Here is a 26,677-nt window from a genome sequence, read left to right as displayed (position 1 = left end):
GAATTCATGGTAATAATTCATGGTGTACGCTAAGCTTTTTCCACTAGTAGTACCGGCGCTATTAAATGAAAAAAATTAGTATGTGCGACAGGTTGTTTTTTTTAAGTCGCACGGTCAATTTTAAGCACATTTGCAAGTGAATTTGTCACACCGTACATGTTCAAGTCGCTAGCGAAGACTAGTTGGGGTCGTGTTTTAGCAGAGCAGCCTACCGTTGTTTGGTCGATGTCTGACTATTTTCATCCAAACTGAGGAGTTCCTCTTTCCGAATTGCTCTTTTGGTTTTGTTGTTTTAGCTACGGTTGTGCTCCAGCCAGCTCTTCCCTTCAAGTTCTTTAAACCCTTGTGTAATGTTCCGGTCTGATGGACCCGTTGCATTTTGTGGCTTTTAATGCCTCACAAACAAACACTTTTATGTTAAAATACTGAACAGATGTTTGCCTTATCCCAATAAACATCTGCTCAGTATTTTAACATAAAAGTGTTTGATTGTGAGGCATTAAAAGCCACAAAATGCAACGGGTCCATCAGACCCACAAACGCTGGCTGAGTAACAACAATATGAACGTTGCACGGAAAATTTCTCTGCCAGTTTCTGCATCCCACAGGGATTCTTCTTTTGTGTTTCTGCACCTGCGGTTCCCACACAAGGTTGCAACATTGTTTGTCAACACTGTCTGCTCTCATTTTCTCGCACATTTGACCCTCTGATGTTTTGTGTACCTACACTCTGTCCTCCTCCTGTGTGTGTGTGTGTGTGTGTGTGTGTGTGTGTGTGTGTGTGTGTGTGTGTGTGTGTGTGTGTGTGTGGTACACAGAACATCAATTTCCACACTTCTATTAGCCCCGGGTCCAGTGGACCCGGACATCTTATATGTAGTAGAAATGTGTAGGTGGGGTGTATGGTGTGTGGTCAATAAATATGTATTCTGATTTATGTTCTTCACAGAAAATGAGCCAAAGTCAGTGAGTCACAGTTTGAAAAATTAATTAATTGTATCATTTTTCTTTTAATAAAAAATGAAAACGGATCCCACAGACCCGAACACCACACAAGGGTTAAATGACATAAATATTAGCCACAGCCCAGAAATTAAAATTAATATAAAAGCAATGCAGAGTCATATTGTACAATAGGCATTTTCAGGTGGTACTAGGATGTACGGTACATGGTTATATTGCGCAGCCCTCGGTTCAACTTTAGATGGCTATGGTCACTAAAGGACTCTCACCAAAGCTTTATTAAAACCGCTGCTATATTTCACACTTCTCTAAAGTTGCAATTTGATATTTAAATATTAGCATACGTTTCTAACAAAGTAATAATCATTTAAACGTATCAGGTATTGTGTACACACACATCAAACAAGTAATTGTATCTCATGCTTCTATGTTTGAAGAGGAGAGGCTTTATTTCCTACAGTTCCTGAAGGCAGCAGCCCTCGCCACACTGGTCAAGTTGCCCACTGTGCATGTCATAAAGCCTTCATGCCTAAACTGAAACTAATACTGACTATCCATCCAGTGTTGGCGTTAACGCACTTTTTGTGTCTTCATTGAAGTCAGAAAGGACGCAAAATCCCGAAAGTCCACGCGTCCAGGGGACGCACGTTTTTTTAATCTATTAATTTTTACCGATCATTGCTTTCCGCCTACGTTTTGTTTACAATGATTTCCAAAGTTGAGCTTACCCACCTCAATACTTTTGATTAGAGATGTCCGATAATATCGGCCGATAAATGTAATATCGGAAATTATCGGTATCTGTTTCAAAAAGTAACATTTATGACTTTAATCCACTATGGACTGGACTCTCACACTATTATGTTAGATCCACTATGGACTGGACTCTCACACTATTATGTTAGATCCACTATGGACTGAACTCTCACACTATTATGTTAGATCCACTATGGACTGGACTCTCACACTATTATGTTAGATCCACTATGGACTGGACTCTCACACTATTACGTTAGATCCACTATGGACTGGACTCTCACACTATTATGTTAGATCCACTATGGACTGGACTCTCACACTATTATGTTAGATCCACTATGGACTGGACTCCCACTATTATGTTAGATCCGCTATGGACTGGACTCTCACACTATTATGTTAGATCCACTATGGACTGGACTCTCACACTATTATGTTAGATCTACTATGGACTGGACTCTCACACTATTATGTTAGATCCACTATGGACTGGACTCTCACTATTATGTTAGATCCACTATGGACTGGACTCTCACTATTATGTTAGATCCACTATGGACTGGACTCTCACTATTATGTTAGATCCACTATGGGCTGGACTCTCACACTATTATGTTAGATCCACTATGGGCTGGACTCTCACACTATTATGTTAGATCCACTATGGACTGGACTCTCACACTATTATGTTAGATCCACTATGGACTGGACTCTCACACTATTATGTTAGATCCACTATGGACTGGACTCTCACACTAATACCGTATTTTTCGTACGATAAGTCGCAGTTTTTTTCATAGTTTGGCTGGGCTCCAGTGCGACTTATATATGTTTTTTTTTTTCCTTTTTTATTGTGCAATTTCGGCAGGTGCGACTTATACTCCGGTGCGACTTATACTCCGAAAAATACGGTATGTGCGACTTATACTCCGAAAAATACGGTATGTTAGATCTACTATGGACTGGACTCTCACACTATTATGCTAGATCCACTATGGACTGGACTCTCACTATTATGTTAGATCCACTATGGACTGGACTCTCACACTATTATGTTAGATCCACTATGGACTGGACTCTCACTATTATGTTAGATCCACTATGGGCTGGACTCTCACACTATTATGTTAGAACCACTATGGACTGGACTCTCACAATATCATGCTAGATCCACTCGACATCCATTGCACCGGTCGCCCCAAGGGGGGATCCCCACATCTGCGGTCCTCTCCAAGGTTTCTCATTGTCCCATTGGGTTGAGTTTTTCCCTGCCCGGGATCTGAACCGAGGTTGTTGTTGCGGCTTGTGCATCCCTTTGAGACACTCGTGATTTAGGGCTATATAAATAAACAATGATTGATTGATTGATTGATTGATGTTCCTGCAGCTAATGAGTTTGCTTGTGGAGAAACAAGCTTTGTCTCCAATGCTCCTGCTTGTGTGCACATTTGTGTTTGTTTTGCTCATGTTAGCAAATGATTTATCTTGCAGACCCAAACTTCCACCAGCCCTGGGTGCCAAGTCGAACCCATCTAAACGACACCGTGACCGTCTTAATGACGAGTTGGAAAAGTTGACTAGTCTGCTGCCCTTCACCAAGGAAGTCCGGGCTCGCCTGGACAAGTTGTCAGTGCTCCGGCTCAGCGTGGCTTACCTGAAGGTCAAGAGCTTCTTTAATGGTGAGTGTGACACATCAAATATGTGATGAAATAGCACTCTTTCCAGTTTCCACCAACAATTGCAGGAATAACTTCTATTACCAGGATGAAATAACTATTGATAGTCTGCGGGGTTTGCTTTTCAACACACCTCAAGGTTCAGAGTGATAATTGCAAATGGCTTGTGACATTTAAAGAAATGACCGAACAACTTTTGTTTGTAGTTTTAAACATATTTGTTTTGATGTCCATGTTTTTTTACTCACTTTTTGCAAATATACCGTGGCAAATACGACAGTTAGGTTATTACGATCGCCCCTTCAACCCATAACCACTAAAAATAGAATAGAATAGAACACTTTATTGTCATCAAACTTGAGAGCATGACAACATTACAGGTGACTACTCTATTAGGTGCAGTTAAAATACACAAAAACAATAGATAACATCCATCCATTTTCTACCGCTTATCCCTTTTGGGGTGGCGGGGGGTGCTGGAGCCTATTTCCACTACAATCAGCCTGCAGAGTTACCGTATTTTCCGCACTATTAGCCGCACCTAAAAACCACAAATTTACTCAAAAGCTGACAGTGCGGCTTATAACCCGGTGCGCTTTATATATGGATTAATATTAAGATTCATTTTCATAAAGTTTCGGTCTCGCAACTACGGTAAACAGCCGCCATCTTTTTTCCCCGTAGAAGAGGAAGTGCTTCTTCTTCTACGCAAGCAACCGCCAAGGTAAGCACCCGCCCCCATAGAACAGGAAGCGCTTCTTCTTCTACTGTAAGCAACCACCCGCCCCCATAGAAGAAGAAGAAGCGCGCGGATATTACGTTTCATTTCCTTTGTGTGTTTACATCTGTAAAGACCACAAAATGGCTCCTACTAAGCGACAGGTTTCCGGTTCATGAAAAGACGCAATCTCTCCATCCGCACACGGACTACTATTTCACAGCAACTGCCTAAAGACTTTCAAGAAAAGCTGGCTACTTTCCGTGCATATTGTAAAAACAAGATAGCTGAAAAAAAGATCCGGCCAGAGAACATTATCAACATGGACGAGGTTCCACTGACTTTTGATATTCCTGTGAACCGCACTGTGGATACAACGGGAGCACGTACGGTGAATATTCGCACCACAGGGAATGAGAAGTCATCCTTCACTGTGGTTCTAGCTTGCCATGCTAATGGCCAGAAACTTCCACCCATGGTGATATTCAAAAGGAAGACCTTGCCAAAAGAGACCTTTCCAGCCGGCGTCATCATAAAAGCTAACTCGAAGGGATGGATGGATGAAGAAAAGATGAGCGAGTGGTTAAGGTAAGTTTACGCGAAGAGGCCGGGTGGCTTTTTTCACGCAGCTCCGTCCATGTTGATATACGACTACATGCGCGCCCACATCACGCTGGTTTTTAATATATTATTAAAGTTTGACTGACCTATCTGACTGTTTTTTTGACATTCCTTTAGCGCAGTTAGATGCGGCTTATAACACGGGGCGGCTTATAGGTGGACAAAGTTTTGAAATATGCCGTTCATTGAAGGCGCGGCTTATAACCCAGGGCGGCTTATGGTGCGGAAAATACGGTACATTTGTGCAGTTATTTGTTCAATGCGTGTTGCAGCAAAACCAAAGTACTGACAACACTTTTCTTCAGTTTGGAACAAATGTCTCGTTAGCGTTAGCATTAGCCATGTTTTGAATATCTACTGAGGAAGTAAGGGTGTGGGCGAGGGCCACAAAAGCTCATAGGGGCAAAAGGCATGCCAGAGCGAGATAAAAAAACAAAAAGTTTATCTTTTAAATCGTGTGCCACCAACAACTCAAATTTATTGATAAAATTGATATATAAAACACTGGATTTGACTACATTTGAGAAGTGAAGTGAATTATATTTATATAGCGCTTTTCTCTAGTGACTCAAAGCAATTTTACATAGTGAAACCCAATATCTAAGTTACCGTATTTTTCGGACTATAAGACGCCGTTTTTTTCATAGTTTGGCCGGGGGTGCGACTTATACTCTGGAGCGACTTATGTGTGAAATTATTAACACATTACCGTAAAATATCGAGTAATATTATTTAGCTCATTCACGTAAGAGACTAGACGTATAATATTTCATGGGATTTAGCGATTATGAGTGAGAGATTGTTTGGTAAACCTATAGCATGTTCTATATGTTATAGTTATTTGAATGACTCTTACCATAATATGTTACGTTAACATACCAGTTGGTTATTTATGCCTCATATAACGTACACTTATTCAGCCTGTTGTTCACTATTCTTTATTTATTTTAAATTGCCTTTCAAATGTCTATTCGTCCTGTTGGCTTTTATCAAAGAAATTCCCCCCCAAAAATGCGACTTTTACTCCAGTGCGACTTATATATGTTTTTTTCCTTCTTTATTATGCATTTTCGGCCGGTGCGACTTATACTCCGGAGCGACTTATACTCCGAAAAATACGGTACGTTTAAACCAGTGTGGGTGGCACTGGGGTCAGGTGGGTAAAGTGTCTTGCCCAAGGACACAACGGCAGTGACTAGGATGGCAGAAGCGGGGATCGAACCTGGAACCCTCAAGTTGCTGGCACGTCGACTCTACCAACCGAGCTATACCGCCCCATACATAAGAACGGTACATAATCATTCAAACTGTAATACATACTCTTAAAGGCTTAACAATGCTCCGGAAATATCAGGAACGAGACAGACAACCATTTATCGTTTCATGATCTATGAAAATGACAAATGTCTCCACTGGGACTCATTGTCAAAAGTGAATTTGGTCCTGTTCTTTCAACAAGGCCAGGACAGCCGGGATTTGTTTTTTCAATTTCCAACTTCCTCTTATTGTTTCACTGTTTTTTGCAAACTGTAAGCCATCAAATGCAGACTTCCTGAAAGACATAATCCTTATTTCTAGACAAGGCGTCTTGGGTGGAGTTGCTCTTTGTTACTAAATCAGTGTGTTGCTGTCTCTCCTGGCAAACCATTCGGAACTGACATTTGGACCAATGGAGGTTCAAAAGTTACAGGCGAGCATGTCCTTGTGTGCATGGTTTAAGAGGACTATCAACCTTCAGTGTCTTCAGTAGAAAACTTGACCATATGTGTCATGCACGTTCAATTTTGCATCAATTTAATTGGGAGAGTTAATCAATTTAATCCCAACAGACCTGCCTCGGTGTCCACCCCCTTCGCCAGATTACCTTCAACCTCTATCAGTACCATCCATCCATCCATCCATCTTCTTCCGCTTATCCGAGGTCGGGTCGCGGGGGCAGCAGCCTAAGCAGGGAAGCCCAGACTTCCCTCTCCCCAGCCACTTCGTCCAGCTCTTCCCGGGGGATCCCGAGGCGTTCCCAGGCCAGCCGGGAGACATAGTCTTCCCAACGTGTCCTGGGTCTTCCCCGTGGCCTCCTACCGGTCGGACGTGCCCTAAACACCTCCCGAGGGAGGCGATCGGGTGGCATCCTGACCAGATGCCCGAACCACCTCATCTGGCTCCTCTCGATGTGGAGGAGCAGCGGCTTTACTTTGAGCTCCCCGCGGATGGCAGAGCTTCTCACCCTATCTCTAAGGGAGAGCCCTGCCAACCGGCGGAGGAAACTCATTTCGGCCACTTGTACCCGTGATCTTGTCCTTTCGGTTATAACCCAAAGCTCATGACCATAGGTGAGGATGGGAACGTAGATCGACCGGTAAATTGAGAGCTTTGCCTTCCGGCTCAGCTCCTTCTTTACCACAACGGATCGATACAGCGTCCGCATTACTGAAGACGCCGCACCGATCCGCCTGTCGATCTCACGATCCACTCTTCCCTCACTCGTGAACAAAACTCCGAGGTACTTGAACTCCTCCACTTGGGGCAGGGTCTCCTCCCCAACCCGGAGATGGCACTCCACCCTTTTCCGGGCGAGAACCATGGACTCGGACTTGGAGGTGCTGATTCTCATCCCAGTCGCTTCACACTCGGCTGCGAACCGATCCAGCGAGGGCTGAAGATCCTGGCCAGATGAAGCCATCAGGACCACATCATCTGCAAAAAGCAGAGACCTAATCCTGCAGCCACCAAACCGGATCCCCTCAACGCCTTGACTGCGCCTAGAAATTCTGTCCATAAAAGTTATGAACAGAATCGGTGACAAAGGGTAGCCTTGGCGGAGTCCAACCCTCACTGGAAACGTGTCCGACTTACTGCCGGCAATGCGGACCAAGCTCTGACACTGATCATACAGGGAGCGGACCGCCAAAATCAGACAGTCCGATACCCCATACTCTCTGAGCACTCCCCACAGGACTTCCCGAGGGACACGGTCGAATGCCTTCTCCAAGTCCACAAAGCACATGTAGACTGGTTGGGCAAACTCCCATGCACCCTCAAGGACCCTGCCGAGAGTATAAAGCTGGTCCACAGTTCCACGACCAGGACGAAAACCACACTGTTCCTCCTGAATCCGAGGTTCGACTATCCGGCGTAGCCTCCTCTCCAGTACACCTGAATAGACCTTACCGGGAAGGCTGAGACTATACCAGTACTCTACACCCAATCCCTCTTCGCAAACAAGCTCCACCCAACTACCTCAACAAACTTTTTGGGACTCAATGTTGCTTTAGATCAGCTTGGTAGCACAGCAGCCGTCTACTGGGACAACTCAGGCTTTATGCATTCAAGGTGTACTGCACACACATCCATCCACAGCGCTAGAAGGTTCCACAGTGTACTATAGCTGCTGCTTCCTCCTGCTTGAGCCCTTTTTCCACCAAAAGTCCAAACACTTTGATGTCCTGGATCTAAGAGATTCCTGTGGATCTGTGTGGTTTGCATTTCCACAACTATTCTAACTTAATGGTAGTTTATACAATAAACTCACGACGGATGGGAAAGAGGTATATTCCTACATTGATTCAATTCAGAGAAACAGACATTTGGTCAGAATTATTTTGCAAAAGTGTATTCAAATATAAAGCAATAAAAGAAAACACGATTTTCCAACACAGTGGCCAGAGTTTTAGTGGAAACGCAAGCAGGTATTTTGATTTTACTTGGGTAAATAGAAAAGTCACTGAAGGTTAGGGATGATGTTTCATAAGAAATTATCGAGTTCGAGCTCATTATCGAATCCTCTTATCGAACCGATTCCTTATCAATTCTCTTATCGAATCCAGATAGGTTGTTGTATGTGGAAAAAAACACAATATTTGGTTTAACAAAAGCTCCCTTTTTTTTTATAAGAAAAAAAATTAATAAAATAAATAAATAAATAAATATTGACTGTTATCCCCCTAAAAAATAAAATAAATAAATATTGACTGTTGTTACCCAAAGTATATTAAGTGGGATTTTTCAGAAAAAACAATATATACAGTAACACAAAAACAACCTGTCTCTGTGATCACTATAGGTGTATAAATAATAATATAGTGTTAAATAAAATCAGTCCCTTGAGCACAAAACTGAAAATAATACAGCTCTCCAAAAAGTGCACTTCTGCTGCTATTGGAACATACTAACTACACACACAGGCAGACAGCTAACAAACAATCCAAGACGTCTAATAAAGTTCCAAAGCAGATTAATCCATTTAGGCTCTTTATTGTTGTTGATCTTGCTTTGTCTTTTCCAATCTTTACTTTTGTCTTGCACTGGACTGTTATTTTATTTTTTTTAAAGCTGAAATACACACAATGACAAATGTAAAAGCTATGTGATTCAATTAACATACTGCAATGTAATACACAATATGTAAATATTAGCTTGACACAAATATACAGTACTATCATCAAACAAATACTTCTGTTTCGATGATGGAAATACACGACTGGCAGCCATTTTAAGTCCTCAAAACATCCATTGAAACAGTGTACAAAAATCGTTTTTCAATAAACATCTTACTATCAAATTTAACCACTTTCCACCTTAATATTGAGTTACATAAACAAGTTAAACAGTTTACTTACAGACGTATCTTTTCCAAGGCTTGTAAGAGCTAACACAACTTGTCTACTTCTCAATTGTCTCATGAACTTAACTGACGTGGCCGACCTGGAAGTGCCCAAACTAATGACGCGTAGTATTTTCATATCGCCACAAGGTGTCAGTAAGAGTCTACAATCAAATGGGCATAACATTGCCGTCCCACAGGGCATTTCCTGTGGGAAGGGATTCGTTCCCAGGGATTCGAATAAAGAACCAACTCTTTCTTTACTATAGTGGCCTCGATAACGGGAACCGGTTCTCAAAAAGGGATTTGAGTCCATGGAATCAGTTCTTTTCTTATCGAACAACCGGGAGAACCGGTTTCGAACATCATCCCTACTGAAGGTTACTGCAGTGGAAGAACACTTACTATGGTCCCATGTTCCCTTATGGTCTTGTATCGCTCTTGACTGTGATTTACTTTTTTATGAGCCTACCTTGCAGAAAATGGCGGATGTGGTATTTAAGGAACATGCCAGTTATTGTGCGTCATAACCATGATGTGTATGAAGGCTGAATGCAAAGGTGGAAATGTAAGTTGATTTTGCTGTGAATTTGGTGTATTCTGATTTCAAACACCAATGTTGATTAGCACTTGAATACAGTGTAACCTTTTTAGGCCAACCCGATTTATGTCGACAACCCATCTAAATTGACCAAGTCACCATAATCTGGTCCGCTGTGTACTTCTTATTACTAAAAAGTACCTGTCCTCAATGTCAACGTACGTGATCGACTGCTTTTGTTGACATAAGTTTTGAGGCCCAAAGGGGTAACTTCTCAGAAAAATCGGTCTGTTTATGTCTAAATGTCTCATTACACATTACTCATTCTCACTCCAATGATTTTGCAAAAGCCGATTTGTGGTTATGTCAAAATCAATATAAACAAACGTAGAAGGGCTGTAGGCGCAATTCACAAGTAAATGTTTCAACAGTGGGTATTTTTGGTTATGCAGACAACCTCTTGTATCGACAGTAACTGTTTCCACTGTAGTCAAATAAAATGAAATATTAGACGTTATTGCAAGTAGGGATGGAAATTGACAAGATGTTTTCTGTTCCAATTCTCTTTAACGATTGTTTTTTATCATTGGTTCTCTTATTCCGAGATGGAAATAAAGAGAACAAAAAGGTTGATTTGCATCAGTTTTGTTTAGGGGTAACATGACCTTACAAAGTCTACAGTGAGGTGTTATCATAGGGAAAATTAAAAAAAAAAACATTTTTGAAAAATTAATATAAAAAAATATCTTTTTTGTAGAATTTAACAAAATATAACTGAAAATCTGGTGGAAGGAAAACATGCAACTTTCCTCTGACTACAACTGAACATTCACCCACCGAAAATGAAAAGCCTCTACTGTGGCAAATGGGTGCAAGTCTCTGACCCCAAACTTAGTCACTGCTTGGTGACATCCGTGAACTGGAGCGAGTACTGCCAGGCCCGGCCGGGGCCAGTCAGAATCTGTCCCTCATCTTGCTCATCTAAGTCAGAAGGCAATTTAGCATGTTGGTCCAGCCAGGAAGAAAGAAATGCTTTGTCTTTGTAGCCTCATCCCTTTCTTGTCGTCCAGGCTTAGTTCTGGGACTATCCAGACGGCCTGATGGGAAACTTCTTGAGGGTCCAGTCCCATGGAAGTTGCTGACAACAACAGGATTGTCTGGTGTTTTCTCATCAATTGTCATGAATGGGTTTTATCTAAATTCCCATCCCAATATATTGTATTCTCGACCTCCAGACCGATTTGAGGTATTGTAGTTGTGCTGATGTTTGGCAGCACTCTTCGGACAAGTAACGACATACAGAAAACAGATGCTCAGTTTAATGCAGGCACCTAAAACTCAAGTTGTGAATCAGAGGCTGAATAAGTGAAATACATTGGTACTTTGACTTTGGAGGTCAATTTGTTCCACTTGTAAAACACCTCGCCCATTGATTTTAAATCCTTATTTGACCTCCACCCCAGATCACACCTCACTCCTACCCACTTCTCCAAAGTGGGCTGGCTCAGAGTGGAGGACAACAGTAAAACAACTTGCACTGAGCCTAGTCTATAATATTCGCTACACCTCCCTGATACCGAAGTACATGTCAAACTACTTCCATAACGTAAATGACCACCATAACCACAACACCAGGGGGAGCTCCACAAACCACGTTAAACCCAGATTCCGATCTAACAAAGGTCTTAACTCATTCTCCTTCTATGCCACATCAATATGGAATGCACTCCCAACAGGTGTAAAAGAAAGTGCATCTCTATCCTCCTTCAAAATCACACTAAAAGAACAGCTCCAGGCACCTACAACCCTAGCCTAACCCCCTGCCCCCACCACATCCCACCTCCCCGGATTGTAAATAATCAAATGTAAATTATCAAATGTATATACTTGTTCTTATGCTTTCTGAGCTCACTATGTTCACTGCTTGCTGTACATATCCTACCAAGTCAGACCTACACTGTTTAAATGTCCATTTCTCAGATGATATAATTGTTGATGACTGAAGTGCTGATAGCAACCCAACCTAACCCCACCCCCCGCCCCAACCCCCTCCACATCCCAACCCTCCGGATTGTAAATAATGTAAATAATTCAATGTATATACTCCATCCATCCATCCATCCATCTTCTTCCGCTTATCCGAGGTCGGGTCGCGGGGGCAGCAGCCTAAGCAGGGAAGCCCAGACTTCCCTCTCCCCAGCCACTTCGTCCAGCTCCTCCCGGGGGATCCCGAGGCGTTCCCAAGCCAGCCGGGAGACATAGTCTTCCCAACGTGTCCTGGGTCTTCCCCGTGGCCTCCTACCGGTCGGACGTGCCCTAAACACCTCCCGAGGGAGGCGATCGGGTGGCATCCTGACCAGATGCCGAACCACCTCATCTGGCTCCTCTCCATGTGGAGGAGCAGCGGCTTTACTATGAGCTCCCCCTGGATGGCAGAGCTTCTCACCCTATCTCTAAGGGAGAGCCCCACCACCCGGCGGAGGAAACTCATTTGGGCCGCTTGTACCCGTGCTCTTGTCCTTTCGGTCATAACCCAAAGCTCATGACCATAGGTGAGGATGGGAACGTAGATCGACCGGTAAATTGAGAGCTTTGCCTTCCGGCTCAGCTCCTTCGTCACCACAACAGATCGATACAGCGTCCGCATTACTGAAGACGCCGCACCGATCCGCCTGTCGATCTCACGATCCACTCTTCCCTCACTTGTGAACAAGACTTCGAGGTACTTGAACTCCTCCACTTGGGGCAGGGTCTCCTCCCCAACCCAAAGATGGCATTCCACCCTTTTCCGGGCGAGAACCATGGACTCGGACTTGGAGGTGCTGATTCTCATCCCAGTCGCTTCACACTCGGCTGTGAACCGATCCAGCGAGAGTTGAAGATCCTGGCCAGATGAAGCCATCAGGACCACATCATCTGCAAAAAGCAGAGACCTAATCCTGCATCCACCAAACCAGATCCCCTCAACGCCTTGACTGCGCCTAGAAATTCTGTCCATAAAAGTTATAACCAGAATCGGTGACAAAGGGCAGCCTTGGCGGAGTCCAACCCTCACTGGAAACGTGTCCGACTTACTGCCGGCAATGCGGACCAAGCTCTGACACTGATCATACAGGGAGCGGACCGCCAAAATCAGACAGTCCGATACCCCATACTCTCTGAGCACTCCCCACAGGACTTCCCGAGGGACACGGTCGAATGCCTTCTCCAAGTCCACAAAGCACATGTAGACTGGTTGGGCAAACTCCCATGCACCCTCAAGGACCCTGCCGAGAGTATAGAGTTGGTCCACAGTTCCATGACCAGGACGAAAACCACACTGTTCCTCCTGAATCCGAGGTTCGACTATCCGGCGTAGCCTCCTCTCCAGTACACCTGAATAGACCTTACCGGGAAAGCTGAGGAGTGTGATCCCACGATAGTTAGAACACACCCTCCGGTTCCCCTTCTTAAAGAGAGGAACCACCACCCCGGTCTGCCAATCCAGAGGTACCGCCCCCGATGTCCACGCGATGCTGCAGAGTCTTGTCAACCAAGACAGCCCCACAGCATCCAGAGCCTTAAGGAACTCTGGGCGGATCTCATCCACCCCCGGGGCCTTGCCACCGAGGAGCTTTTTAACTACCTCAGCAACCTCATCCCCAGAAATAGAAGAGCCCACCACAGATTCCCCAGGCACTGCTTCCTCATAGGAAGACGTGTTGGTGGGATTGAGGAGGTCTTCGAAATATTCCCTCCACCGATCCACAACATCCGCAGTCGAGGTCAGCAGAACACCATCCTCACCTTACACGGTGTTGATAGTGCACTGCTTCCCCTTCCTGAGGCGGCGGATGGTGGTCCAGAATCGCTTCGAAGCCGTCCGGAAGTCGTTTTCCAATGTATATGCTCTGATGATTAACTTGTGTGATGACTGTATTATGCTGATAGTATATATTTGTACCATGAATTGATTAACGTGGACCCCGACTTAAACAAGTTGAAAAACTTATTTGGGTGTTACCATTTAGTGGTCAATTGTACGGAATATGTACTGTACTGTGCAATCTACTAATAAAAGTTATAATCAATCAAAGTCTTAAAGTGACAGGCGGATTACACAGTGAGCGCTTGCACTTAGAACTACAAGTTTTAATGTGAAACTACGTAGAAGAGAAAATGAATGAATGATTACTGCATTACTTCATATTTGTGAACAGTTTCCTCCAGACCCCTCTAGACTTCCCTAATCTGTCCCACATTTGTTATCATCAGAACATCCCATCAGCCCACCCAGAACACTTTGTTTTGATGCTGTGAAGTTTCTCAGCCTTCTTCTTGCATAGAGCAATCCTTCAGCTGGCAAACAATGAAACGAAACACTGTTTTTTGTATGCTCTCTTGTCGCCTGGGACTTAGTGCTCAGACGTGTATGTTTCAAATGATTTTTTTTTTGTCTTGTAAGACTTGGGGCCTCATTTATAAGAGTTGCAAAAAAGTTGTGTCAAACGGGGTTAAACGTGGGTAAGTAACTTTCACCGCAAATGTTGGAAGTTATAGAAAAATTTAATTCGGAAAAAGTTGCATATTTATACGCACCCTTTCGACCGTCCTCACGCAAACTTTTCCAGTCACGGAATTCAGTGACACCCGATGATGTCTCCATGCAAAAAAACTCATACTGGCACTTTAAAATACATAACGTAACATATGTTACGATGTTCAGGGTTTCCCCCAGGTTGCCAATATACATGTCGCGGTGGGGTGGGGTAGCTAGGGTGGTGTAGGGGCCTGGCCAACGGGACATCAAATAGGTTGTGTTTACCCGACGTCACGTCTGTGGTCATAGCGTTCTGTCATAGCATTTTATCTTTCTCGAAGAAAAATGCCCGATGCTTGCATTGTTTTAGGCTGTTGGTAGAGATGTCTGATAATATCGGACTGCCGATATTATCGGCCGATAAATGCTTTAAAATGTAATATCGGAAATTATCGGTATCGGTTTCAAAATGATCGGTATCGGTTTCAAAAAGTAAAATTTATGACTTTTTAAAACGCCGCTGTGTACACGGACGTAGGGAGAAGTACAGAGCGCCAATAAACATTAAAGGCACTGCCTTTGCGTGCCGGCCCAGTCACATAATATCTACAGCTTTTCACACACACAAGTGAATGCAAGTCATACTTGGTCAACAGCCATACAGGTCACACTGAAGGTGGCCGTATAAAGAACTTTAACACTGTAACAAATATGCGCCACACTGTGAACCCACACCAAACAAGAATGACAAACACATTTCGGGAGAACATCCGCACCGTAACACAACATAAGCACAACAGAACAAATATCCAGAACCACTTGCAGCACTAACTCTTCCGGGATGCTACAATATACACTCCCCGCCCACCTCAACCTCCTCATGCTCTCCCAGAGAAAGCATGTCCCAAATTCCAGGCTGCTGTTTTGAGGCTTGTTAAAAAAAAAAATGCACTTTGTGACTTCAATAATTAATTTGGCAGTGCCATGTTGGCATTTTTTTCCATAACTTGAGTTGATTTATTTTGGAAAACCTTGTTACATTGTTTAATGCATCCAGCGGGGCATCACAACTAAATTAGGCATAATAATGTCTTAATTCAAGACTGTATATATCGGTATCGGTTGATATCGGAATCGGTAATTTAAGAGTTGGACAATATCGGATATCGGCAAAAAAGCCATTATCGGACATCTCTAGCTGTTGGAACCGTTCAAATCGCGAAAAGGACACAAGTTTCCACAGAGTTACTCGAGAGGTAATCAAGAAAGGACATCTTCGAAAGATGATAAGAAAAGTGGCACACTACTCCAGTCCAAGAAGGCAGAGTCGAAGAACGCACAAGTTTGAAGTAATCACTTTGTTAAAGTTTTTTTTATTATACTTTTAGCATTTAACATTTCCTACTTAAGTATTATATTGATAATATTCGTATTTTATCTTGTTTCAGAGTTGTTAAAACACATTTTTGTACGAGTGTTTCGTAAACCACCAGAGGTGGGTAGAGTAGCCAGAAATTGTACTCAAGTAAGAGTACTGTTACTTTAGAGATTTATTACTCAAGTAAAAGTAAGGAGTAGTCACCCAAATATTTACTTGAGTAAAAGTAAAAAGTATGTTGTGAAAAAACTACTCAAGTACTGAGTAACTGATGAGTAACATACACACTCATATCATATATATATATATATATATATATATATATATATATATATATATATATATATATATATACATTGATATATACAGTATATAATTTATATGTATTTATTTTGCTGTTTTTGTTTACATGTTAAAGGTGTTTTAATGAATATACATGCATGTTAAACATATAGATTCCTTTCTTTCATGAAGACTAGAATATAAGTTGGTGTATTACCTGATTCTGATGACTTGCGTTGATTGTAATCAGACAGCAGGGATGATAACGTCCACGTTTTCAAATGGAGGAGAAGAAAAGTTCCTCCTTTCTGTCTAATACCACATGAAAGTGGTGGGTTTTTGGCATCTTATTTGTCCAGCTTCCATATTCGTTTTTATACACTTTACAAGAAATATATTGGCGTCAAACTCCGTAGCTTGCTAGCTTGTTTGCGCTGGCTTTCGGAGACTCTTATTTTGAAAGCGCAGGCGCGATGGAGCGGCACTTTTATTGTGAAGACAGGAATGTCCTCATCTGCGGTCAGTCTTTAGGCTTTTGACGGGATGTACGGTTGAAATAAAAAAGTATCTTTTTTCCTTCACACTTTTGATTTATTGATTGGAACTTTTATTATTAGATTGCACAGTACAGTACATATTCCGTACAATTGACCACTAAATGGTAACACCCCAATAAGTTTTTCAACTTGTTTAAGTCAGGTCATGTGACCACCTGACTCTGTTTGATTGGTCCAACGTCACCAGTGACTGCATCTGATTGGTGGAACGAATTGCAACGTCACCAGTAAGGCAGGCACTTTGAAGGTCTGTCTGACAGACCAAAACAAACAAAGCGTGCATTAACAGATCGATAAAAATTAGTAGCGAGTAGCGAGCTGAATGTAGATAAAAGTAGCGGAGTAGAAGTAGCGTTCCTTCTCTATAAATATACTTAAGTAAAAGTAAAAGTATGTTGCATTAAAACTACTCTTAGAAGTACAATTTATCCCAAAAGTTACTCAAGTAGATGTAACGGAGTAAATGTAGCGCGTTACTACCCACCTCTGTAAACCACCAACTCGGCGAGTCCAAATAAAAGAATGCGAATGTGAGCAAAACCTAAAATAGTTAAGCTTTTACCAAAGGCAGCATTCATAAATGAAGTTTTCAGCACATACACAACGTCAGGATCTATTGTTATATTTTGATGAAGACGGAGAAAAACATGCATACTCGTTACGACGCATGCAACAACAGTAAAGCAACAAACATGGCTGTAGATGCAAAGTTAAAACATGAATTCAAGCAAAACCGTTATCCGGGTGAGTCTTGATACCAATTTCCTTGACCTAGCCACTGACAAAGAAGTTGTAGACCTCAATGCTTTTCCAAGTTTTCTTCTGTTTTGCCGTGTAAAATGACATCTGGAGCACCAGCTATTTCCATTTGTCTGGGAACGTGACCGACGGATAAGCCTTGAGATCACTCGACATTTTTTTTTCTTTTTCCTTTGATTAAACGGAGCCAAACGCTTCGTTTCACTTTATTTCCCTCGCTTCACTTCCGTAGTGTAGAATCTCGGCGTGCGGGCGCACTGCTGTGAGATGGCGAGTGTGACGATATTGCGGACAGACGCCTTTGTGCTAAACTGAAAGTATTTAAGGAAGTAGAGAAATATTGGAAGTTGCTTTCATTTTCTCAACAGAGTGCCTGACTGTGGCTAAGAGTTAATGACGAGAGGAAAATCATGAAGCAGGCGATGTGTTGGGAACGTTGCCACAACTTCTTTGTAAAGTATTTAGTTTGTTTACTGGGAGGCTCACTCGTCATTTATTTAACTGCTAACTTTGTCGGTGCGGGTTTTCTTCTTAATGTAATTTAATTATTTTTAACACAATCCTTGAAAATAAGGGCTTTTTTGTTTGTTTTTTGAAAACAAATTAAAATAATATAATATATTGTAGCCCCCAGAAGAAATCACACAACGTCTGATGCTATTTTTAACTTTTATTACCAATCTTATGCATACCTGCCAACTACTCCGGTTTTCCCGTAATTAGTACGGTTTTCATCAACCTATTCCGGGTTACGGTTGCAGTGATAAAAAATACGGTTTTTCATTAATTAAAAAAAAAAATTTTTTTTTAAATGCGCGAGGCTATTTATAGCACCGCTGCCAAGCACGAGGCACCTGTTGCCATTGTTTCCAAACGAGCGAACGATCATGGAATCAGCCGGAGAAACATCGCAAACGAGTCTTAAACCGAAAAGAAAACTGCAGTCATTCCGTAAAGAATATTCAAAAGCCTATCCGGGAATAATTATCCGTTCCAAAAAGGGTGAAAACTACGCGAATTGCACCTTGTGCAGACAAGATTTTTTGATCGGACACGGAGGAATTAGCGATGTAAAAGACCACGTTGGGACAAAAAAAACACAAGTCTAATGCCGTTGCTAGCGATACAAGTGGAAACTTTCAACGTTTTTCGGATTTTAGCCACAAAAATGTAATGCCACCAATGTTATCTATTGGAATTGTTTAGTACTGTTATACTGTTAAAAGTGTTTATACTATTTATGCTTTCAAGTCCAAGTTGAAGAAATCTTGTTAAATGTTGACAGCATAACTACCAAAATACAGAAGTATGTCCTTAATATTTTTGCAGTGCTATTTCTGTTGAAAAGTTAAAATGATTACATTAGAGATGTGATGTGCCACTTTTCAAGTGTCTGATGGCTTAAATTAATTTTCATTAATTTTTCATATTTTGAATTCTTTTGAAAGGCTTACAAAAAAACTACATTTGAATTGTAATTCCATGCTATTGACAGGACTATTAATTTTAATGAAGTTAGCTTACCATGTTTACAGTATGATAATTGTGATAGAAATGTGAATTTTAGGCAGAGAATATTTTTTACAATTGAACAAGGCAGTAGATTATACAAGCTTGGACAGAAAGTTAATAATGACACCAATTTTTTTTTTTTATGGAATTGTTTAGTACTGTTTTACCATTTGTTTACGGTAAAAAGTGTTTATACTGTTTATACTTTCAATTAACAAATTGAAGTCTTGTGAAAGGTTGACAGGATAACTGGCATTAACTGTCAAAATAATTTCAAACTATTGAAGTTAGCTTACAGAATAAACATGTCAATCAACCCATATGATTTTTGCTGTAATATTTTTGTTTTGAAAAGTCACTGTGACTGATAGAAAAGTGATGGTTTTAGCAACATTTTAACCTGTCTGAATGCTAATAATCATTTTGCGTCGGGGGGCGAAGCCTGAACCCCCCACCAGGACTTTGTCCTGGACCTACCGGGGCCTGCAGCCCCTGGACCCTGGCTACTAGGTTTTTCTGATTTCAAAAGTTGGCAGGTATGCTTATGATTACAAATGCCACAATTCCAACAGGTTTTACCTCCCGTGTACACACACTTTTTCTTCGTGAGTCCGGGCTTCCCCGTCGGACACACAACAACCCATCTTCATTCTCCGTAAATCACCTTTCAGGCACAAACGGTGTGGTGCACCGAAAACTTGACCATTGTGGAGAATGCATATATGTTTAAGAGTTCTTTCTCTATTCATAGCCATGTTTGGCGCATCTAGTTCTTTTCCTTTGTATATTCTACCAGTTTCTCTTTGTCCTCAGATGCCTGTTTAGTGTCTTAACCATTGGAATGTGAATACCTCCCCCACTTGTTCCTTATCAGTGTTGCGAGGGTTAGAGGTGGGGGCTTTCTTTGTGTGCAAGGAGTTGGCTTTTCCGTTTGAATGTCAGATCAACTAGAGTAGCCGATATGAATGTATTGAATAAGCTGATCTCCTGAAATTTCAGTAAATCTTGATAATATTCCAATTCTGTCTTGATGGTTCTTCTTACTCATCATTTATGTCATCGAAAGAACTTGGGATTGACTAGTGAATTAGATTCCCTGGGAAGAAGAGCTGGTCGACGCAACACCACCTAAAAAAAGACTTTAATCACCGAAACCACTCTACCGATACCGGATGTAAACAAAACGCACGCCGTTGTCTGTAGCGTTGTCAGCATTTCTGTGATGTGGACGTGATATTTATATACAGTATATCGCAGATATACCCGTCCAAACACTCATCTACAAAACATTAAGTGGTGACTTTTAAAAAAGAGAAAGTCCAACTAGAGCAACGGTGCGAAGCAGGTATGAGGTCACGCTCGCTTCAGCTCACTTCTTTCTTCAGGGACATCAAGGGACAGAAGAAGAGTCTCTAAACACGAGTACAATCTATAATAACACGAGATGCTATATTTGTTGATAGTTGTTTTTAATTTTAAAAAAAGTCTGTAAACACTTGAAAAACAGCAAAAGCGGCAACAATGGAAAATATGGCAAAATTGTAAAAAAAAAAACATGTTAATACTAATAATAAAAACTGATTTGTTTTAAATGTTTCTATAAAAAATTTTGAGTCTTTTTAAAGAAAATCATAGCCATCCATCCATCCATTTTCTGCCGCTTGTCCCTTTCGGGGTCATGGGGGGTGCTGGAGCCTATCTGAGCTGCATTTGGGCGAAAAGCGGTGTACACCCTGGACAAGTCGCCACCTCATCGCAGAAAAAATCATAGCAAATTATGCAAATTACTCGATGATGTCACTGATTGTGGGAATTGAGCATAGATTTAACTATCCTGTCGGGACCATGTCATTGTCGTTGGCCTAAGTGTGTCTGTTGAAGTCAGTATTTCATTTCACTGACAAACTTCACCCATACTTGCCAACCCTCCCGGATTTTCCGGGAGACTCCCGAAATTCAGCGCCTCTCCCGAAAACCTCCCGGGACAAATTTTCTCCCGAAAAACTCCCGAAATTCAGGCGGACCTGAGTGACGTGTTGACAACACACAACAACAGTGTCTACCGTAAAGCAGTTCGTCTGCCGTAAACAGCAATGTTGTGACACTTTTAAACAGGACAATAATGCCATCTGCTGTACATGCATATGTGACCCACCCATAATGTGTCACATTTTTGTGTTGATTTATTTATTTTATTTTGTGGTTTGAATTCGTTTTTGGAGCTGTCATTACACATTTATCAGTATTCACATTGGTCAGTAGGGGGCAGTAGGGCGTTTCTTCCCAATTGAATGCTATCGCCTGCAGACCGGAAATGTCTTGTCATTATGATGAGCGCGACCAGTCTGTGAACAATTGAAACGTCCTGTGTGCTTTTTCCTCCTGTATAACAGGTTAGTTTTGGTGAATCAACTCACTGAATAATATCCATGTGATCTTTATAAGTTTAAGTACACATTCTGATGGTGGAGCCTAACTCTAAAGTGTTTGTGAGTTGTAGTTTGTAAATGAACACTGAAATTCAAGTATTTATTTTATTTATATATATATATATATATATATATATATATATATATATATATATATGTATAGCTAGAATTCACTGAAAGTCAAGTATTTCTTATATGTATATATCTTAACCACGCCCCCAACCACGCGCCCGCCCCACCCCCGACCACGCCCCCACCCCCCACCTCCCGAAATCGGAGGTCTCAAGGTTGGCAAGTATGACTTCACCTCACATGTTTCCCCGTTCACTAATATTGAAGTTGTTTTTTTACATCATTACTTTAAGTTGCTCACCGGCTGACTTTTAACCATCACATGAAGTCATGTTACTCCATCAGTAGATCTAAAGAAAACAGGTTTTCTTGTCTTAGGAAGTTTTTTTCTTATACAGGTAAAAGCCAGTAAATTAGAATATTTTGAAAAACTTGATTTATTTCAGTAATTGCATTCAAAAGGTGTAACTTGTACATTATATTTATTCATTGCACACAGACTGATGCATTCAAATGTTTATTTCATTTAATTTTGATGATTTGAAGTGGCAACAAATGAAAATCCAAAATTCCGTGTGTCACAAAATTAGAATATTACTTAAGGCTAATACAAAAAAGGGATTTTTAGAAATGTTGGCCAACTGAAAAGTATGAAAATGAAAAATATGAGCATGTACAATACTCAATACTTGGTTGGAGCTCCTTTTGCCTCAATTACTGCGTTAATGCGGCGTGGCATGGAGTCGATGAGTTTCTGGCACTGCTCAGGTGTTATGAGAGCCCAGGTTGCTCTGATAGTGGCCTTCAACTCTTCTGCGTTTTTGGGTCTGGCATTCTGCATCTTCCTTTTCACAATACCCCACAGATTTTCTATGGGGCTAAGGTCAGGGGAGTTGGCGGGCCAATTTAGAACAGAAATACCATGGTCCGTAAACCAGGCACGGGTAGATTTTGCGCTGTGTGCAGGCGCCAAGTCCTGTTGGAACTTGAAATCTCCATCTCCATAGAGCAGGTCAGCAGCAGGAAGCATGAAGTGCTCTAAAACTTGCTGGTAGACGGCTGCGTTGACCCTGGATCTCAGGAAACAGAGTGGACCGACACCAGCAGATGACATGGCACCCCAAACCATCACCCAACCATGCAAATTTTGCATTTCCTTTGGAAATCGAGGTCCCAGAGTCTGGAGGAAGACAGGAGAGGCACAGGATCCACGTTGCCTGAAGTCTAGTGTAAAGTTTCCACCATCAGTGATGGTTTGGGGTGCCATGTCATCTGCTGGTGTCGGTCCACTCTGTTTCCTGAGATCCAGGGTCAACGCAGCCGTCTACCAGCAAGTTTTAGAGCACTTCATGCTTCCTGCTGCTGACCTGCTCTATGGAGATGGAGATTTCAAGTTCCAACTGGACTTGGCGCCTGCACACAGCGCAAAATCTACCCGTGCCTGGTTTACGGACCATGGTATTTCTGTTCTAAATTGGCCCGCCAACCCCCCCTACCTTAGCCCCATAGAAAATCTGTGGGGTATTGTGAAAAGGAAGATGCAGAATGCCAGACCCAAAAACGCAGAAGAGTTGAAGGCCACTATCAGAGCAACCTGGGCTCTCATAACACCTGAGCAGTGCCAGAAACTCATCGACTCCAAGCCACGCCGCATTAACGCAGTAATTGAGGCAAAAGGAGCTCCAACCAAGTATTGAGTATTGTACATGCTCATATTTTTCATTTTCATACTTTTCAGTTGGCCAACATTTCTAAAAATCCCTTTTTTGTATTAGCCTTAAGTAATATTCTAATTTTGTGACACACGGAATTTTGGATTTTCATTTGTTGCCACTTCAAATCATCAACATTAAATGAAATAAACATTTGAATGCATCAGTCTGTGTGCAATGAATAAATATAATGTACAAGTTACACCTTTTGAATGCAATTACTGAAATAAATCAAGTTTTTCAAAATATTCTAATTTACTGGCTTTTACCTGTAGCTATTTGTCTTGTTTACATACTTTGGCCCAGGCAGATGAAAGAGGAGCCGGCGTCTCTTTCCAGCTCGTTCAGACATGTTGGCAAACAGGCCATCTTGCCAACTGCCCACAACAAAGCCAGCCAAATATAGTTGTGTAATGGCTCTGCACATTAGAGCGAGCAGCAGAGCAAGTTTGAGTGGTATTGTAGTTTGTACTACTGCAATTAATACTTCCATGGCTGATGATGACCACATTACACAATTTACTATGAGGCATTCACATTTGTATTCATATTTAAGCAAAAGTGTTTGCTAATGTCACGACTGTACCTGAATAACATCTAACATTGTTTTTGTAAGGTCAGAGGTCATCTTGCTCACCCACTAATTGTTTGTATCATGTCTGTACACGCTTCGATGAATCGATCTCCCCGTTTGTGACATTTTTCGCATTGGTAGGAAACCATATATGGCGGATATACATAAAGCAAATATCTCCATACATGGTAAAATTTCACCCAAAACGTCCTTCTTTTTCTCTATGCTCCTGTTGTGGGGCAGACTGGCTCATACATGCACATGCATCCTCAGCTCTCGCCATTTCTAATACAAAGTAGCGTATGGTTCTAACTTCTATCCGTCAGTAAACTCACTATGGAATATGAAAGCGCTAAAATAGCTCGGTTGGTAGAGTGACCGTGACAGCAACTTGAGGGTTTCAGGTTCGATCCCCGCTTCCGCCATCCTAGTCACCGCCGTTGTGTCCTTGGGCAAGACACTTTACCCACCTGCTCCCAGTGCCACCCACACTGGTTTAAATTAGTGTGGGTAATTCTCCTCACTTTCAAAGCCATCCATAAGCTCTCTCCATCATATCTCTCTGACCTGATCCATGTCGCCACGCCCTCACGTTCCCTAAGATCCTCTTCATCCATCCATCTCACTGTCCCTTTATTTAAACTGTCCACCATGGGTGCCCGAGCTTTCAGCCGCTCTGCCCCACATCTTTGGAACTCTTTACCACCAAACCTTCGTAACTTAGATTCAATATCCCTCTTCAAATCAAGACTCAAAACACACCTATACCTGACTGCTTATTCATTGTAATCATCTTTTTTTCTCTATCTTTGTTGTTGTTGTTGTTTTTTTAGTTTTTTATCCAATTTGATTTTATTTTTGTGATTTTGTACAGTGTCCTTGAGTGCCCAGAAAGGTGCCTTATAAATAAAATGTATTATTATTATTATTATTATTAAATTAGAGATGTCCGATAATGGCTTTTTTGCCGATATCCGATATTCCGATATTGTCCAAATCTTAAAGGGGAACATTATCACCAGACCTATGTAAGCGTCAATATATACCTTGATGTTGCAGAAAAAAGACCATATATTTTTTTAACCGATTTCCGAACTCTAAATGGGTGAATTTTGGCGAATTAAACGCCTTTCTATTATTCGCTCTCGGAGCGATGACGTCACATTGTGACGTCACATCGGGAAGCAATCCGCCATTTTCTCACTTTCGTCGGTGTGTTGTCGGAGGGTGTAACAACACGAACAGGGACGGATTCAAGTTGCACCAGTGGCCCAAAGATACGAAAGTGGCAAGAAATTGGACGGAATTTGTTCAAAATACGAGGGTGGGAAGAAAGCCGACGAAATGGTCAGTCGTTTGTTCCGCACACTTTACCGACTAAAGCTATGCTACGACAGAGATGGCAAGAATGTGTGGATATCCTGCGACACTCAAAGCAGATGCATTTCCAACGATAAAGACCCTAGCTTGCCTGGCCTGCTGACATCAACTCCAAAACTGGACAGATCAGCTTTCAGGAAAAGAGAGCGGATGAGGGTATGTCTACAGAATATATTAATTGATGAAAACTTTATTCATTACTCGCGTTTTTACGTAAATGATTATACATAAACTGTGTTTACCAATAATTTAGCTTAAAAACATTTGTTTTTTTTCAATCATTCGAGTAGTCTTGTGTAATGCAGTATTTTGTGTCTATATAGGTATGGTTAGCCTGAGGGCTGAAATCGTGGAAAAATATATGTTCTTAGCGCGCCTGAAATGGGCTGTCTGCACCCTCAAAGTGCATGTTGTTGCCAAATGTATTTCATATGCTGTAAACCTAGTTCATAGTTGTTAGTTTCCTTTAATGCCAAACAAACACATACCAATCGTTGGTTAGTGTCAGGCTTGGACGGAGGAAGGGACTCAGATGCAGAGAGGTGATTCCAAATAAAGCTTTTATTTTGAAATACTCTTTAAGCCTCCAGAGCCGAGTAAATTCAATTACTATGAAATACAAAAATACTATCGACAAAATGTTCCAAAAGGGAAAAACCGAAAATCACTCCAAAAAAAAGGAGGAATACAAAAATAAGGACGATATAATTAGCACCGTATCTGTTATCAAAAACTTTAACAAAAAACGCTCCAAACAGGAGGAAGAAAATAAAGACTATAAAACTTAACTACTCTAATCAATGTAAACAAAAAATCACTCAACAAACTTTGAGGAAAAAATCTTTAAAGAAAAATAATAACTCACCACTGCGGTAGAAAAAGGTAGGATAACAAAAGTCGCTCTGAGGGAGGAAAAAAGTCAATTCAAAATTACAGCGTGGGATATTCTGGGAGCAAGGACGTAGACGTGAGACAAGGCAAGGCATGGACATGAACAGGGACATAGAACGCAAGACAGGCACGAAAGCTCGAGACAATCTGGCACAGAACAAGGGGAGGCTTGGGCTTATAAAGAACATGAGGGTAATGGGAAACAGGTGGAAACAATCAAGGGTCAGGAATGACGTCAGACTGGTGACACAAGAGGAAGGACCCGTGATCTGAAACAAGAGGAGTTGCTTTTCAAAATAAAACATGTAGATCACAAGACAGAAAAAACCAAGACAAGACTTCCCTCACCGCGGTGTGACAGTTAGAAGGCGATTGCCGAATTCGTCCTCGCTTTCTCCCGTGTCGCTGGCTGTCGTGTCGTTTTCGTCGGTTTCGCTTGCATACGGTTCAAACCGATATGGCTCAATAGCTTCAGTTTCTTCTTCAATTTCGTTTTCGCTACCTGCCTCCACACTACAACCATCCGTTTCAATACATGCGTAATCTGCTGAATCGCTTAAGCCGCTGAAATCCGAGTTTGAATCCGAGCTAATGTCGCTATACCTTGCTGTTCTACCCGCCATGTTTGTTTGTATTGGCATCACTGTGTGACGTCACAGGAAAATGGACGGGTGTATATAACGATGGTTAAAATCAGGCACTTTGAAGCTTTTTTTAGGGATATTGCGTGATGG

The 26,677-nt window shown here is 41.8% G+C and overlaps 1 protein-coding gene across 2 annotated transcripts in view; it reads left to right on the top strand.

Annotated features, from left to right (window-relative positions):
* Positions 1-26,677, top strand: part of LOC133578368 (aryl hydrocarbon receptor-like) — a 106,133-nt gene that overhangs the window by 25,473 nt on the left and 53,983 nt on the right. For both annotated transcript variants that reach the window (XM_061932742.1, XM_061932743.1), the window contains exon 2: positions 3,214-3,401. In XM_061932742.1, the coding sequence (XP_061788726.1) occupies positions 3,214-3,401 (188 nt within the window). The remainder of the gene's footprint in view (positions 1-3,213; positions 3,402-26,677) is intronic.

Source organism: Nerophis lumbriciformis, linkage group LG38 (assembly GCF_033978685.3).
Source record: "Nerophis lumbriciformis linkage group LG38, RoL_Nlum_v2.1, whole genome shotgun sequence".
In the NCBI taxonomy this organism is placed as follows: Eukaryota; Metazoa; Chordata; class Actinopteri; order Syngnathiformes; family Syngnathidae; genus Nerophis; species Nerophis lumbriciformis.
The sequence above is the reverse complement of the archived record's forward strand: the minus strand, read 5'-3'. Positions and strand labels throughout refer to the sequence as shown.